The 11,526-nt window shown below is 44.2% G+C and overlaps 1 protein-coding gene across 1 annotated transcript; it reads right to left on the bottom strand.

Moving 5' to 3' along the window:
- Positions 1-5,485: 5,485 nt before the first annotated feature.
- On the bottom strand, positions 5,486-6,467 carry Rhoh (ras homolog family member H). Its single transcript, XM_035453415.1, has one exon. The coding sequence runs from the start codon at positions 6,465-6,467 to the stop codon at positions 5,892-5,894; it is 576 nt and encodes a 191-aa protein (XP_035309306.1). The 3' UTR covers positions 5,486-5,891.
- Between the last annotated feature and the right edge of the window lie 5,059 nt (positions 6,468-11,526).

Genomic DNA, 11,526 nt, shown 5'->3' with positions numbered 1-11,526 from the left:
AAAGACTGGTTACACATAATTTTTATCATTGCCATCTCAGAGCTATCATAACAGTTAATTAACTCCTCCTTTCTAGTCCAAGCAGGTTTTCTTTTTCATTTTGTGGCACAGGGCAGGGCAGTTAGTTACCCACACAGCTCACCCTCACCTTTCAGTGGGGAGTTGAACAACACAACCAGGGCATACAGATAAGTTAATATTTAGTGAGTCTGTTGCCCATAGTCCAGCAAGAAGCCACATTCACTAGAGTTGGTTCAATGAAGAGACTTGAATGAAAGCACTGCCTGAGAGACCACTATAAAGAGACCCCATTGGGATGTTGCCCCAGCAGGAGGCTACGGCTTCCTTTAAGGCTGAGGAAATCTCAGAGCCCAGAGGAAGCTAGAGCTGGAGCTCTGACCCTAGGGTGGGGAGACTTGGCCATTGCAAATAAGCAGCACCAAATCATGATGGGTGGAAGGAGAGGGCAGCTCCCTTCCTCTTCTCCTTTCTAACTTCCTGCTAGGATAGAAGTGTCTAGGAAGGGCCCTAGGATGCTGGGTCCATGGACTAGCCTGGAAGGCTGGAACAGTGGAAAATGAAGATCCAGGGAGTGAGGCCAGCAAACAGAGACCAACCAGATAGTGTATGGTCACCTAAGAATGTGATGGGAAGAATGACAGAAGAAAAGTCACTCAGGAAGGCTATCAAGCACTAATCACAAGCATGCCCTACAATGTGTGACAAGGATCAGTCTTGTTGTCCAAACTGGCAACTGTAATGACCACTGAATATCATTAGTCATAGAACTTAACAGGCCAAATTTATGTATATGAAAATTAGATGGTAAACTGGGACAATTTGAAAAATGGCTATAAAGAGAAACATCTCTATGTATATGTATGGGCCTCAACAAAAGAATTCCCCCCTCTGTGTGTGCATGTGTGTGTATATGTGCCTGTGAGTATGTGTCTGTGTCTGTGTCTATGTATGAATGTGCATGTCTTAGTGCGTGCCTGTGTGAGTATGTGTACATGTGTCTGTGTGTGTGTGTCTGCTTCTGTGTATGCATGTGTGAATGCATGAGTGTGTGTGTTCATGTGCATGTGTCTGTGTGTTCTGTAAAACCTTACACAGGCCAGGAACCAGCAGGCATTCAGAGGGAATTTACTGCTATTTTTGTTATCCTATGTGTCATTTTACTCATCTTGCTTCAGTTGACAATATTATAAGCAGTATCTGTTTCTGTGTGGGTTTCCCGTCATGATGAAATCTCTAGAAAATTCTGATCTGATATAGAGAGTCAGCTTACGCTTCAGCACAGGGATCGAGCAGACACGTGGTAACATGACTGTCTGAACAAAAGTGTAAGGCATAAAGTTCTCCCACAAGCATCACACCAATCCTTCCACAGAATGTTCTAGAAATTAGCACCTATGTTTTAAGAAAAGGAAGTTGAGGCTAGAAGACACACAATTCAGATTTTCTGGCTCCACAATGTTTCACAGTCTAACTCCTTCCTCTTTCATTATTTATGGCTTTTATGTAGCATTAAGTTTCATGTCATGATAACTTTTTGAGTCCTCAGAGTTAATTCAGGCATTAGGTCTAGTGAAGTGCCTTCATGAGCTCACATGACAAGTAGCTCCCTGGCTTGTTTTATCTTGTGAAAAGTTGCTTGAGATCTTGGCCAGAGATTGTATTTCTTTGCCTTATCAAAAGAGACACCATCTAAGGACAGCCAAGTCCCTGTCATAGAGTTATGATGATGTCACTCAACCCCTAAGACCTGCCTTCTAAGCCTGGAGACCAACATTCACAGAGATCTGTTTCCTCTGTTACTTCATAACACTACAGACCTGCCAAGCTGGAACCCTCCCACTGCATCTCATCCTGGGTAAAGTGTCTTCCTGGGTATTAAACCCTCAGAAGGAACGGGGAAGCCTCTCTTCTCCACTGTTGCTCATTCAAGGAACACATGAGACCTGAGGGGCGAGATGACAAGGTAAGGAAATAGAGGATTGTCCAAGCTTCTGAGAACATGAAATCATGTTGTACTTCATGTCTGTAAATTCACACACATCAGTCTAGGAAGTTACACTGAAAAGCACAGTAGAAATGGAGATCTTTGCCATGGATGACTTCCTGGGCTCTAGCCTCATCACCAGGAAGAAGGGCAGAAAGGGAAGATGGAGAGTAGACATGGAATATTTTCTTTAAGAACAATCTGTTAGAGCTGGGGGCATAGCTCAGGCTAGAGTGCTTGCCTGGTATTCGTGAGGCCTTGGTTTTGATTCCCAATACTAAAGAAAATATAAATAAAAAGAATCTATTAAGTTGGGTGTGGTGATGGATGCCTGTCATCGAAGCACTGGGAAACTAAGGCAGGAAGATTACCATGAGTTTGGAGTCAGTCTGAGCTACATAGCAAGATCCTGTCTCAAAACAACAATGACAAATCAACAACTCAAAATCTTCTTCTTCCTCCTCCTCCTCCTCTTCTTCCTCCTCATCTTTTAAATACAGGCCCTTTGACAAGTAGGGGGTGAGGCCTGCAGCTACAAGAGATCGGATGTGGCAAAGCCATTCAGTTAACTGCTCAAGGAGGAAGTGGGGCATGGTGGTTTTGACTAGAGTTTTGGAGCCGTTCAGACCTGTTCCAGACCCAGAGTTCTGCTATTCACCCACTGCATTGCTCAGGCTTGTCCCATTAACACACCGAGGCCCAGTTTGTTCATGTGAACCATTTATATACCATGTATCATGATAATGACATACAAGAACTTAACGCAGTGCCCAGATAGCTAAAGCACTCAACATACTTCAACCATCAGGATGTTTTGGGTTTTCGTGTCATTCGGACTTGTTGTATCAGGCAAGATGATTCCATTGCCCCATTCAGCTAGGATGAATAAAGTAAGACAGAATAGCATTGCTATGATGGAATGTGTGTGTCCCTTCCCCTCAAACTGCTCCTCTGAAGCCAGATCAGTGTGATGCATTAAGAGATAATGTGGTCAGAAAGATAAAGCCTTCACACATGGGATGAGAACTCTTAGGACAATACATCCCCCACCATCCATGTAAGGACATGACAAGAAGACATCAACCGGACAACGAAGAGGTCCCTCCATAAAGCCTGACTATGCTGGCACCTGACACAAGACTTCCTGGACTCCAGAATTCTGCTTAGACCATGCCATGTTCTGCTGTAGTGAGTAAACAAGAACAAATAACTTGACCATTTAAACCCACTTTTTCATGTAAACATGAGCATATTTAATTTTGCCACTTGTAACAATAAAGGTGAAGCATACAAAAAAAAGCACCATAAATATTGAAGGGGAAGACTCATATGCCTTCATGTAGGCATACAAAGCTAAACATACAGTCCTGAGAAGTGTGCCTTCCTCCACCAAGTCCTCCTTTCAACCTTTACCTCTTCCAGGCCTGCTCAGGTCTGTTTCCTTTTCATAACTTCTTTGAGGCCCAATTTCTGCCTTTCTCTCTCCAGTTGAACTTGACACAACTTCATGTAGCTATGGTTTCTTCCCTGTGCTAGGCCCTGGGGACACAGAGCTAATTAGGAGGTAGCACTGACTCAGGAACACAGAGTTTAGCAGGGAAGACAGCTCTTGGCTGGCTCAGTTCCCACAGCTTCACGTTGAGAAGGCTCCATACATGAACTCCTGCCTTCCAATGTGAGGCTTCCTTCCTCCAAGGAGCTTTATAGCTCGCTCCTGTCAAAGGGCAAACCTCACTCTGTGTCCCTACTCTAGCAATGGCAACACCATTAGCTTCCTCTCTGGCCACCTTTTGTTTCCACCACTAAATTCCCTCTTCCTCCCCAGGTCATTCCCACTTTTAGAAGCTCACCAAACTCTACCCCCTTCAATAGAAAGAAAGAAAAAATATTAGGGGACAGCCAATTTAGTGTGTGACAATTCGTTTCTTCAGTGTGTTTTAAAATATTGCAAAGATTAATCTTGAAGTTGTGTTTGTTATTAAAGACCTTTTGCAAGCCAGGCTTGGTGACACACACATATGATCACAACACTGGAGAGGCTGGGACAGGAGGATCACTGCAAGCTTGAAGTGGGCTACACTGGGCTACAGTGTGAGAACAAAACAAAAAGTTTCAATTCCCAACAATATACATGCACACACACACACACACACACACACACACACAAGAAAATCAGGACATGAAGGCTGTGGAGTACATAAGTCCCTGTCTCCTCCCCTGCCTGGTCAGTTCTTTGGCATCCCAACCTTTGTGGCCAGGGCCATGGACTGTAGACAAGAGCTCTCAAGTCAGGAGAGGTAGGCGACCCAGAAGGGAGGACAAGCCACAGAATCAGCGGGCTGAGAGATTGCCTGAAAGCAAACCTATCAGACTTAGGATATGGGGCCAACTCATCTACCCAAGACCAAGAACTAGCTCCCAGGCTTTTGACTGGGTATGGGAGAGAGGCAGAGGAGAAGGCAGCATGGTGGACATTGTATGATATGTTTACCAGATTGTAACCACAAAGAACCAGCCAGAGAATGATTTGCTTATGTCAGTACAATTCTCAGTGGAGTTGCTCCTTTGGGCAACTCGTCCTTCACGGTAACAACCACACAACCCCTGGGCTCTAAGAAAGGTGGCTCAAGCAGTTCCTAGTTATTAGATTGGCATGAGAAATGATAATCTGGATGTAGAAAAGGTGACACAGTTGCTTTCAGACAATTAGGAAGGAGGGTCGGGTAGATGCACATGGCTTTGTTATTTGTAATTACGGCAGGCTTTCTCATTCTCCAAACTTGGGACTTGTCATGATTTTCACAAGTGAATATCTATTCATGTAACAGTAAAAGCTGTAAATCCTGGCTTTCCCCTTGTACACATTAACACATATATACATGAGCGCCTTTCTAATTATTTTATATCAGTCCTAAAATTAATAAATGATGGGGTTGTGTCATCCAGTTTAGAGTTCAAAGGAGTATGACTTTGTCAAATTATTGATCAGAATGTTTGTGGGTCCTCTTCTCCTGAGACATGTGACCAGTCAGAAAGCATATGCCAGGAGATGCAGGCCAGGAGATGCAGGCCAGGAGAAGGGCCCCTTGCATCTGTCCCAAGCCCTGCTGCGGTTACTTTCTAGCAGAAATATTTTTCCTTTCATCTCTGTCCTAGTGAGTGAGAAATGAATACCTGGTGTGTAACTGGAGTTCTTTGAGTGACAGATAATATCGTAAATAAGAAATGCACTTTTGTATTTACAGAGAAAAACTATTAACTGTTCAAAATCATTTGACAGTGTTAAAATACCTTACAGTCTGGAGCTGTATTTTATACACAACTTTGAATAATGGGGAAGTGGAAAATGAGTTGCAGGGACCCATTTATGTTCATTTTAAAGTTTGATTATCTAGAATAACACAGCACACAAGTAGTTTCAACCAAATTAAATTCAGGAGCAAATAATAACACTACAGACATCTGGTTGAGCCCCAAAAGGTTATTTCCCTCATACAGCAGTTTGCCTTTGCAAAGAAAAGACTTTCCAAGCATGAAAACAAAAGCTATGTGGTTGATTATTATTTAAATAAAATGTGAGTTTAAATATGGCATCCTCGGAAAATTCACTTCATTGTCTAAGTTAGGACAGTCGTTTTAGTTTTTTTGTTGAAGACGGACTATTCGTATGGCTTCCCAAGGAATCTCTGTGGTTGTGCTGGGCAAAGAGTTCATCTGTAGAGTGGAAGTGGAAGCATCAGTGGCCAACCTACCTGATAATTCCATCCAGAAGAAAGGCTGTTCAAATGGACAAAGAAAGAGCATCAACCCCCTTGGCTTGCCACCTTCCCCTCCCCCATTAGTCTTTGAGGTACGTTCATGGATGCTGGATGCAGGACCTTGGAGTTTAGAAGATCTTGCATTCATTGATGGAGAAGAGTTTCCTTCTGTTTCGTCTCCTGGCCTGGTTGACAGCCGTTCGGACCGCACATTCAAATACCTGCTGTACTCCCCGGTTGCTAAGGGCTGAGCACTCCAGGTAGCCCTTGGCTCGCACGTCCTGGGCAAGTCTCTTCCCGTCTATGGCATTGATGCAAGAGGCCCTGTGGGGGCCCATCTCTCTCTGGTCGGTCTGTGTGGCCACAACCAGCACCGGGGTACAGGGTAGGTTGCTCCTGATCTCATTAATCCATTTGTTCTTCAAGTTCAGGAAGGAGCTATGATTTGCCACAGAGTAGCACATCAGCACTACGTCTGCCTGCTGGTAGGACAGGGGGCGGATGCTTCTGAAGGCATCATTGCCAGCAGTGTCCCAGAGGCCCAGGCTGATCTGGATGCCATCCATGAAGACGTCCACACCAGTATTCTCATACACAGTGGGCTTGTAAGCCTCCGGGAAGGTCTCAGAGGTGAAGCGCACCAGTAGTGAGGTTTTCCCCACAGCACTGTCCCCTACCAACACGCACTTGATAGAACTCAGCATCTTCCCTGTCTGAAGTCCTACTTATGAGTCCAGGATCCTAAGGAAAGTACCCTCAATGGGCTGCTGCTGCAGGCTCCATCTAGTAAGAAGACAGCAACCAGGGTTTATGTTCTCAGAATCTCAGACATCAATTATAGATGTTACTTCTCCTGTCCGCCCAGGTGAGAGACAGCAGCTGCTTGGAAAAACCTCTGAAGCTTGGTTGCCAACTGGAACAGAAAGAGAATGGGGGAAACTGAGGTTATCTCTTCTGATGACAAAGAGCCTCCTCATTGCCAAAGTAATTAAAACTGAGGGTCCTACCTCAGGGTAGCTGTTAAACCCTATTCATCCAGTCCCATCAATACCCTTAGAAAAATAAGTTAAAGCCTGTCACCCAACACTTAGCACCTATAACATTTCCTGGCCAAGAGACAGGAGTACTTTGTCCTTAAAAATCAGTCCTTGAGGCCAGGCGTTGGTGGTGCACGCCTTTAATCCCAGCACTCGGGAGGCAGAGGCAGGTGTATCTCTGTGAGTTCGAGGCCAGCCTGGTCTCCAGCGAGAGTGCTACACAGAGAAACCCTGTCTTGAAAAACAAAAAACAAAAAAACAGCAACAAAAAAAAAAAAAAACAGTGCTTGAATGACAGTTATAGTGATGCCCATGTCTAATCCCAGATCCAAGAGGCTGAGGCAGGAGGATCCTGAGTTAGAAGCCAGATCAAGCTACATAACAAGAGATCCTACTGAGAGAGAAGTGGGGGGGAGGGGGAGAGAACAAGAGAGAAAAGAGGAGGGGAGGGGAGAGGAGAGGAGAGGAGAGGAGAGGAGAGGAGAGGAGAGGAGAGGAGAGGAGAGGAGAGGAGAGGAGTTTGGTAATGATAACACAAGGAACTGCTCTGGTCACCACATGAAAAATGATTCAGTTGCCCACCTGGTGTGTAAATGACACTTGTGAACAGCTCTTAACTGGCTAAGAAACAGGAAGGCAGCTAGGTGAAGGCAGCTGGGCGTGTGTGGCCTCAGGTTCTAGTGGATTGCAGGCACTTTGGGCAACTGCAAGGAAGAGAAATTAATAAGGGATGAATACCATGTATAATTTCCTTCCCTTGTTGGGTAATTGTCCAGTCCTTGGTTTACTCGGGAACACTAACAATTTGCTGTGGTTTCTCGCTGAGATTCTTTGGTAAGGTTGGTTAGATGGGAGGACCCTCTGTGGGGTTCTCTGCAGCTAAAATCAGGCTTCATTACCTACAGAACAGGGTGTAGCTTTCAACGTGTTGTTTTAACTCTATGTCTAGGTTTATATGTATGTAGGACTGTGATGCGTTTAGAGACATAGAAATTAAGTTCTTTCTTCAACAATTTGGCATCATCCCCTGCTTAGCAGACCCTGTTCCACAGCCCCTAACTAAACAAAACAACTTGCTCAAAAACAATTATATTCACCAACAGCTTTTAAACAGGACAGCACAATATGGCAGGACCTGAATTTTATGAAAGATCTAGATGGATTCTCATTTGTTTGTGGGTTGGAAAGCTCCAAGCAAAAAGTGCAGTCTTGAACACAGCTCTCTGCTGGGTACATTCTCTCAAGGCCAGCCCATCAGGCAAATGAAGGGTCTTCCAGACCAAAATTCAGAGTAAAGGTTGTTAATGCATAGGCCTTATTAACCTACCTGATATCAATCGTCCCGGCATACCTCACATAAAGCACACCCAAGGCAGACCTCTGTAAAAGGCAGCTTTTAAAATTACCCTTCTAAATCCTAAGGATTCCCCCAAAGACCTTTTATATCCTTGTCAACTAGCAGTGTCTGCTTAATTAGACATGATAGCCTTGGCAAATGAGTTAGATAAACAACACATTATTTTTATGAATTCTTTTTTTTCTGAACACACAAACTATGTGACCTTGATCAAGTTACTTAACCTGTCTGAACTTAGGTTTCCTCCAAAAATGAGCTGGGGGGGGGGGGCATCATGGTCTCTGACTTCACACTGAAGATGCCCAACCTTGAATGTCTCTGGTTTAGGGGCACAATGCCACATGGCCTGGATACCCATTTGTCACCAGATCTTTTTTTTTCTTTTTTCAAGATTTATTTATGAAATATACAGTGTTCTGCATGTGGTTGCTGGGAATTCAACTCAGGACCTCTGGAAGAGCAGCCAGTGCTCTTAACCTCTGAGCCATTTCTCAGCATGGCATTCTTAACAACTTAAAAAATTACACACACACACACACACACACACACACACACACACACACACACACACACATATATATATATATATATATATATATCAAACCCTACATTATTATGCACTAAATAAAAGGACATGAGGAAGTTAGTCCAAATGAACCTGTCAATAATCTGTACTGTAGACATCTGACTATGTTTAAAGAAAAGCTACCCCCTTAGTGATATATGAACTCTGTACCCAAGAAACCCGGCCCCCTCAATGTGGTTGCTTACAGATTCTTACCACTAAGTCTGCCCACTTTTCTGAGTTTAACCTGAAGAAGTATTGTCTTTGACGAAAGGGCTCCAAATGTCTCAGTTGGACTTTATTACCCTGGGTCTATAGATAACCTAAACATGAATTTGTGACTTTGTTTACAGCTAGCACCACCTTATTTAATTTTTTATGCCAAGTATAGCAGGACAGAGTTAGTAAAATGGTGCACATGTCAGATTTTGTGGATTATTTCAATGAAATATTTTTAACAGATTTATAGTCAGAGTTCCTGAGGGAATATCTTTGAAAAGACATCCCTAAGATGTCACATTAAGAATGTGAGGAAAAGGCAGGTAGATTTACAATGGAATCTGAAAAGCCTAATTAGCTGCCTGCATAGTTGCATTCAACAAGTTTCTTAAACTCATGATGCCTCTGTTTCCTCCTGGTAAAAACCAACGTAACAATATCGACCTCCCATGGTTGTTGAGAGTACCCTGTGGGCTTAAATCCTTTGCCTAACACATCATGTGAACACACTGTGTGTATACAGTAAACACTATGCATTCCTTATTATCAGCAACATTTGTTAAGTAGTCATCACTAAATATAATGACAAGCAATTATTCATTCACATGAGCAATTTGAAGCATCTCACTAAAGAGATTTCTTTGGCAAAGAGTGCACTGGGTACCCTTATTCATAGAAATAAAACCAAAAAGCAAGACAGAAATTTCTTCTTACAGTACAAAAATAAAATAGTACATGAATGAAGAAATGCTGAAATGTGTCTCCATAGGGCTCAAAAAAAAAAAAAAAAATGCCAGCCAGGAGAAAAAGGCTCTGTTTGGAGTAAAGTGACCTTCCCACACTGCCCATCATGACGAGTGACACATTCGGGGCCTCTGTTCCCCCAAGCTATAATCGGTTAGGCACGGTGAGCTTTCCCAGTGGCCCCACTAAGACTGAAGCCAAAGGAAAACCTTTACTGCCTGACCCAGTAGCACAAGAACCAAAGCCCTGAGCTATTCTGTAAGGTGCAGTGACAAGCCAGGTCTTTAGCAGATCAGATGGCCATAGATGGAGCTGGGGGAGAGGCAGAAGATACACTGGTCCAGGCTAGAGCAACTCCCTATATAGACATGATCTTCAATCTCTAGCATTTGTCACATCCATCCTCGGGATAGCCACTGTGGCCCACATAGGCAGCACGGAGGCTGGTGGGCTTTCTGTGGTTCTCCTGAAGGACATTATCCCTTACACTGCTTGTAGGTGGACAATAAAAGGGAGTTTTCAGCAGTATGTCATGAGTGGCTAGCTGGCTAGGTATCTACTATAAGGCTCTTTTGGGAAGAGTTATTTCAAGCATCCTCTGAGATGTTTTAAGCAATACCCTTGAGTAGCAGTTACACTGTATATCTGGGGCTTCAGACTGGAATGAATGAGCCTCCAATCCTGGTATGTCTGAGTCTCATCTCCTTAGCTTGTTTTCCTTTGTTCTTTTCCTACTGTTTCTGAAAAAAAAAAAAAAAGGCACCTTTGGCATTTTTGGCAGTATTAGTATTCAGGCATCTATCTATACTGGCCTGTCATTGGGGTTTTGACAGGATACACCCTCAGCTGCAGCCACTAAGAGCACCACCTGTGCATATTCACTATGTTCCCTCTTTAAAAGGCCCTGCCCACCTCCCATCCGTCCCCCCATCTCTGTCTGATCCCCCCTCTCTCCCTCTCCTCCATTTCCTGTCTCTCCCCCTCTTTCCTTTCTCCTCTCTCCTGCTGCTCCTGTCTCCAGAAGCCAGTCTCCCTCTTCCCTTTCCCCTTTTTTTTATGATTTCTTTCCCTAATAAAAACCCCTCTACTTGAACCCTGTCTTTCTCTCTCCAGCAACCTTTCTTAAATTACAACAGGCAGGTCTCCACAGTTCAGACACAGACTCACATGGAACAGGACCACCATGCGACAAAAGCAAGGTGCTGGTCCTTCTGCCTACTCTGACGAAAGAACAAAGGGAGGTAGAGGAGGACTTAGGGTGTGAGCTATGCTAATCCTCTGAGGTCAGACACTTGCCTCAACTCTCACCTTGCAGATAGACTTTATTTCTCACTAGACTCCTTCCATAGACAAACTCAGTGATTTTTCTAGCAGCGGAAAATTTGCCCCTCAAGCCGGGAGGTGGTGGCGCCCACCTTTAATCCCAGCACTTGGGAGGCAGAGGCAGGCAGATCTCTGTGAGTTCGAGGCCAGCCTGGTCTACAGAACGAGTTCCATGACAGCCAGGGCTACACAGAGAAACCCTGTCTCAAAAATTAAAATAAAAAACCTGCCCCTCACTCGCACCAAAGCACTACCATTCTCAAAAGTCTTCCTTGACCCCTCCCCCACCTCCCATTGTCACTCCTATGTGCTATCTCATGTGTGCTGCTTTGTCCCCATAATTTCCCCTATGTTTACTGGACAACAAAATCATCACACAGCTGAGATGGCTAGCCTCATTGTAAAACTAGAACCAGATCACGTCTTCACAGGGAGCGTGTGAGGACCAGGTGTAGAGGGAAATCATGGTAGCTAATGCCTGCTGCACTTACAAGCACAGAGAACTGCTCTCATGTTTG

Source organism: Cricetulus griseus (genome assembly GCF_003668045.3).
Source record: "Cricetulus griseus strain 17A/GY chromosome 1 unlocalized genomic scaffold, alternate assembly CriGri-PICRH-1.0 chr1_1, whole genome shotgun sequence".
NCBI lineage: Eukaryota > Metazoa > Chordata > Mammalia > Rodentia > Cricetidae > Cricetulus > Cricetulus griseus.
This window is presented reverse-complemented; position numbering and strand designations above follow the sequence as displayed.

Excerpts from the sequence above, each read along its gene's own strand:
- Rhoh (XM_035453415.1), bottom strand. The coding sequence starts at position 6,467 with ATGCTGAGTTCTATCAAGTGCGTGTTGGTAGGGGACAGTGCTGTGGGG.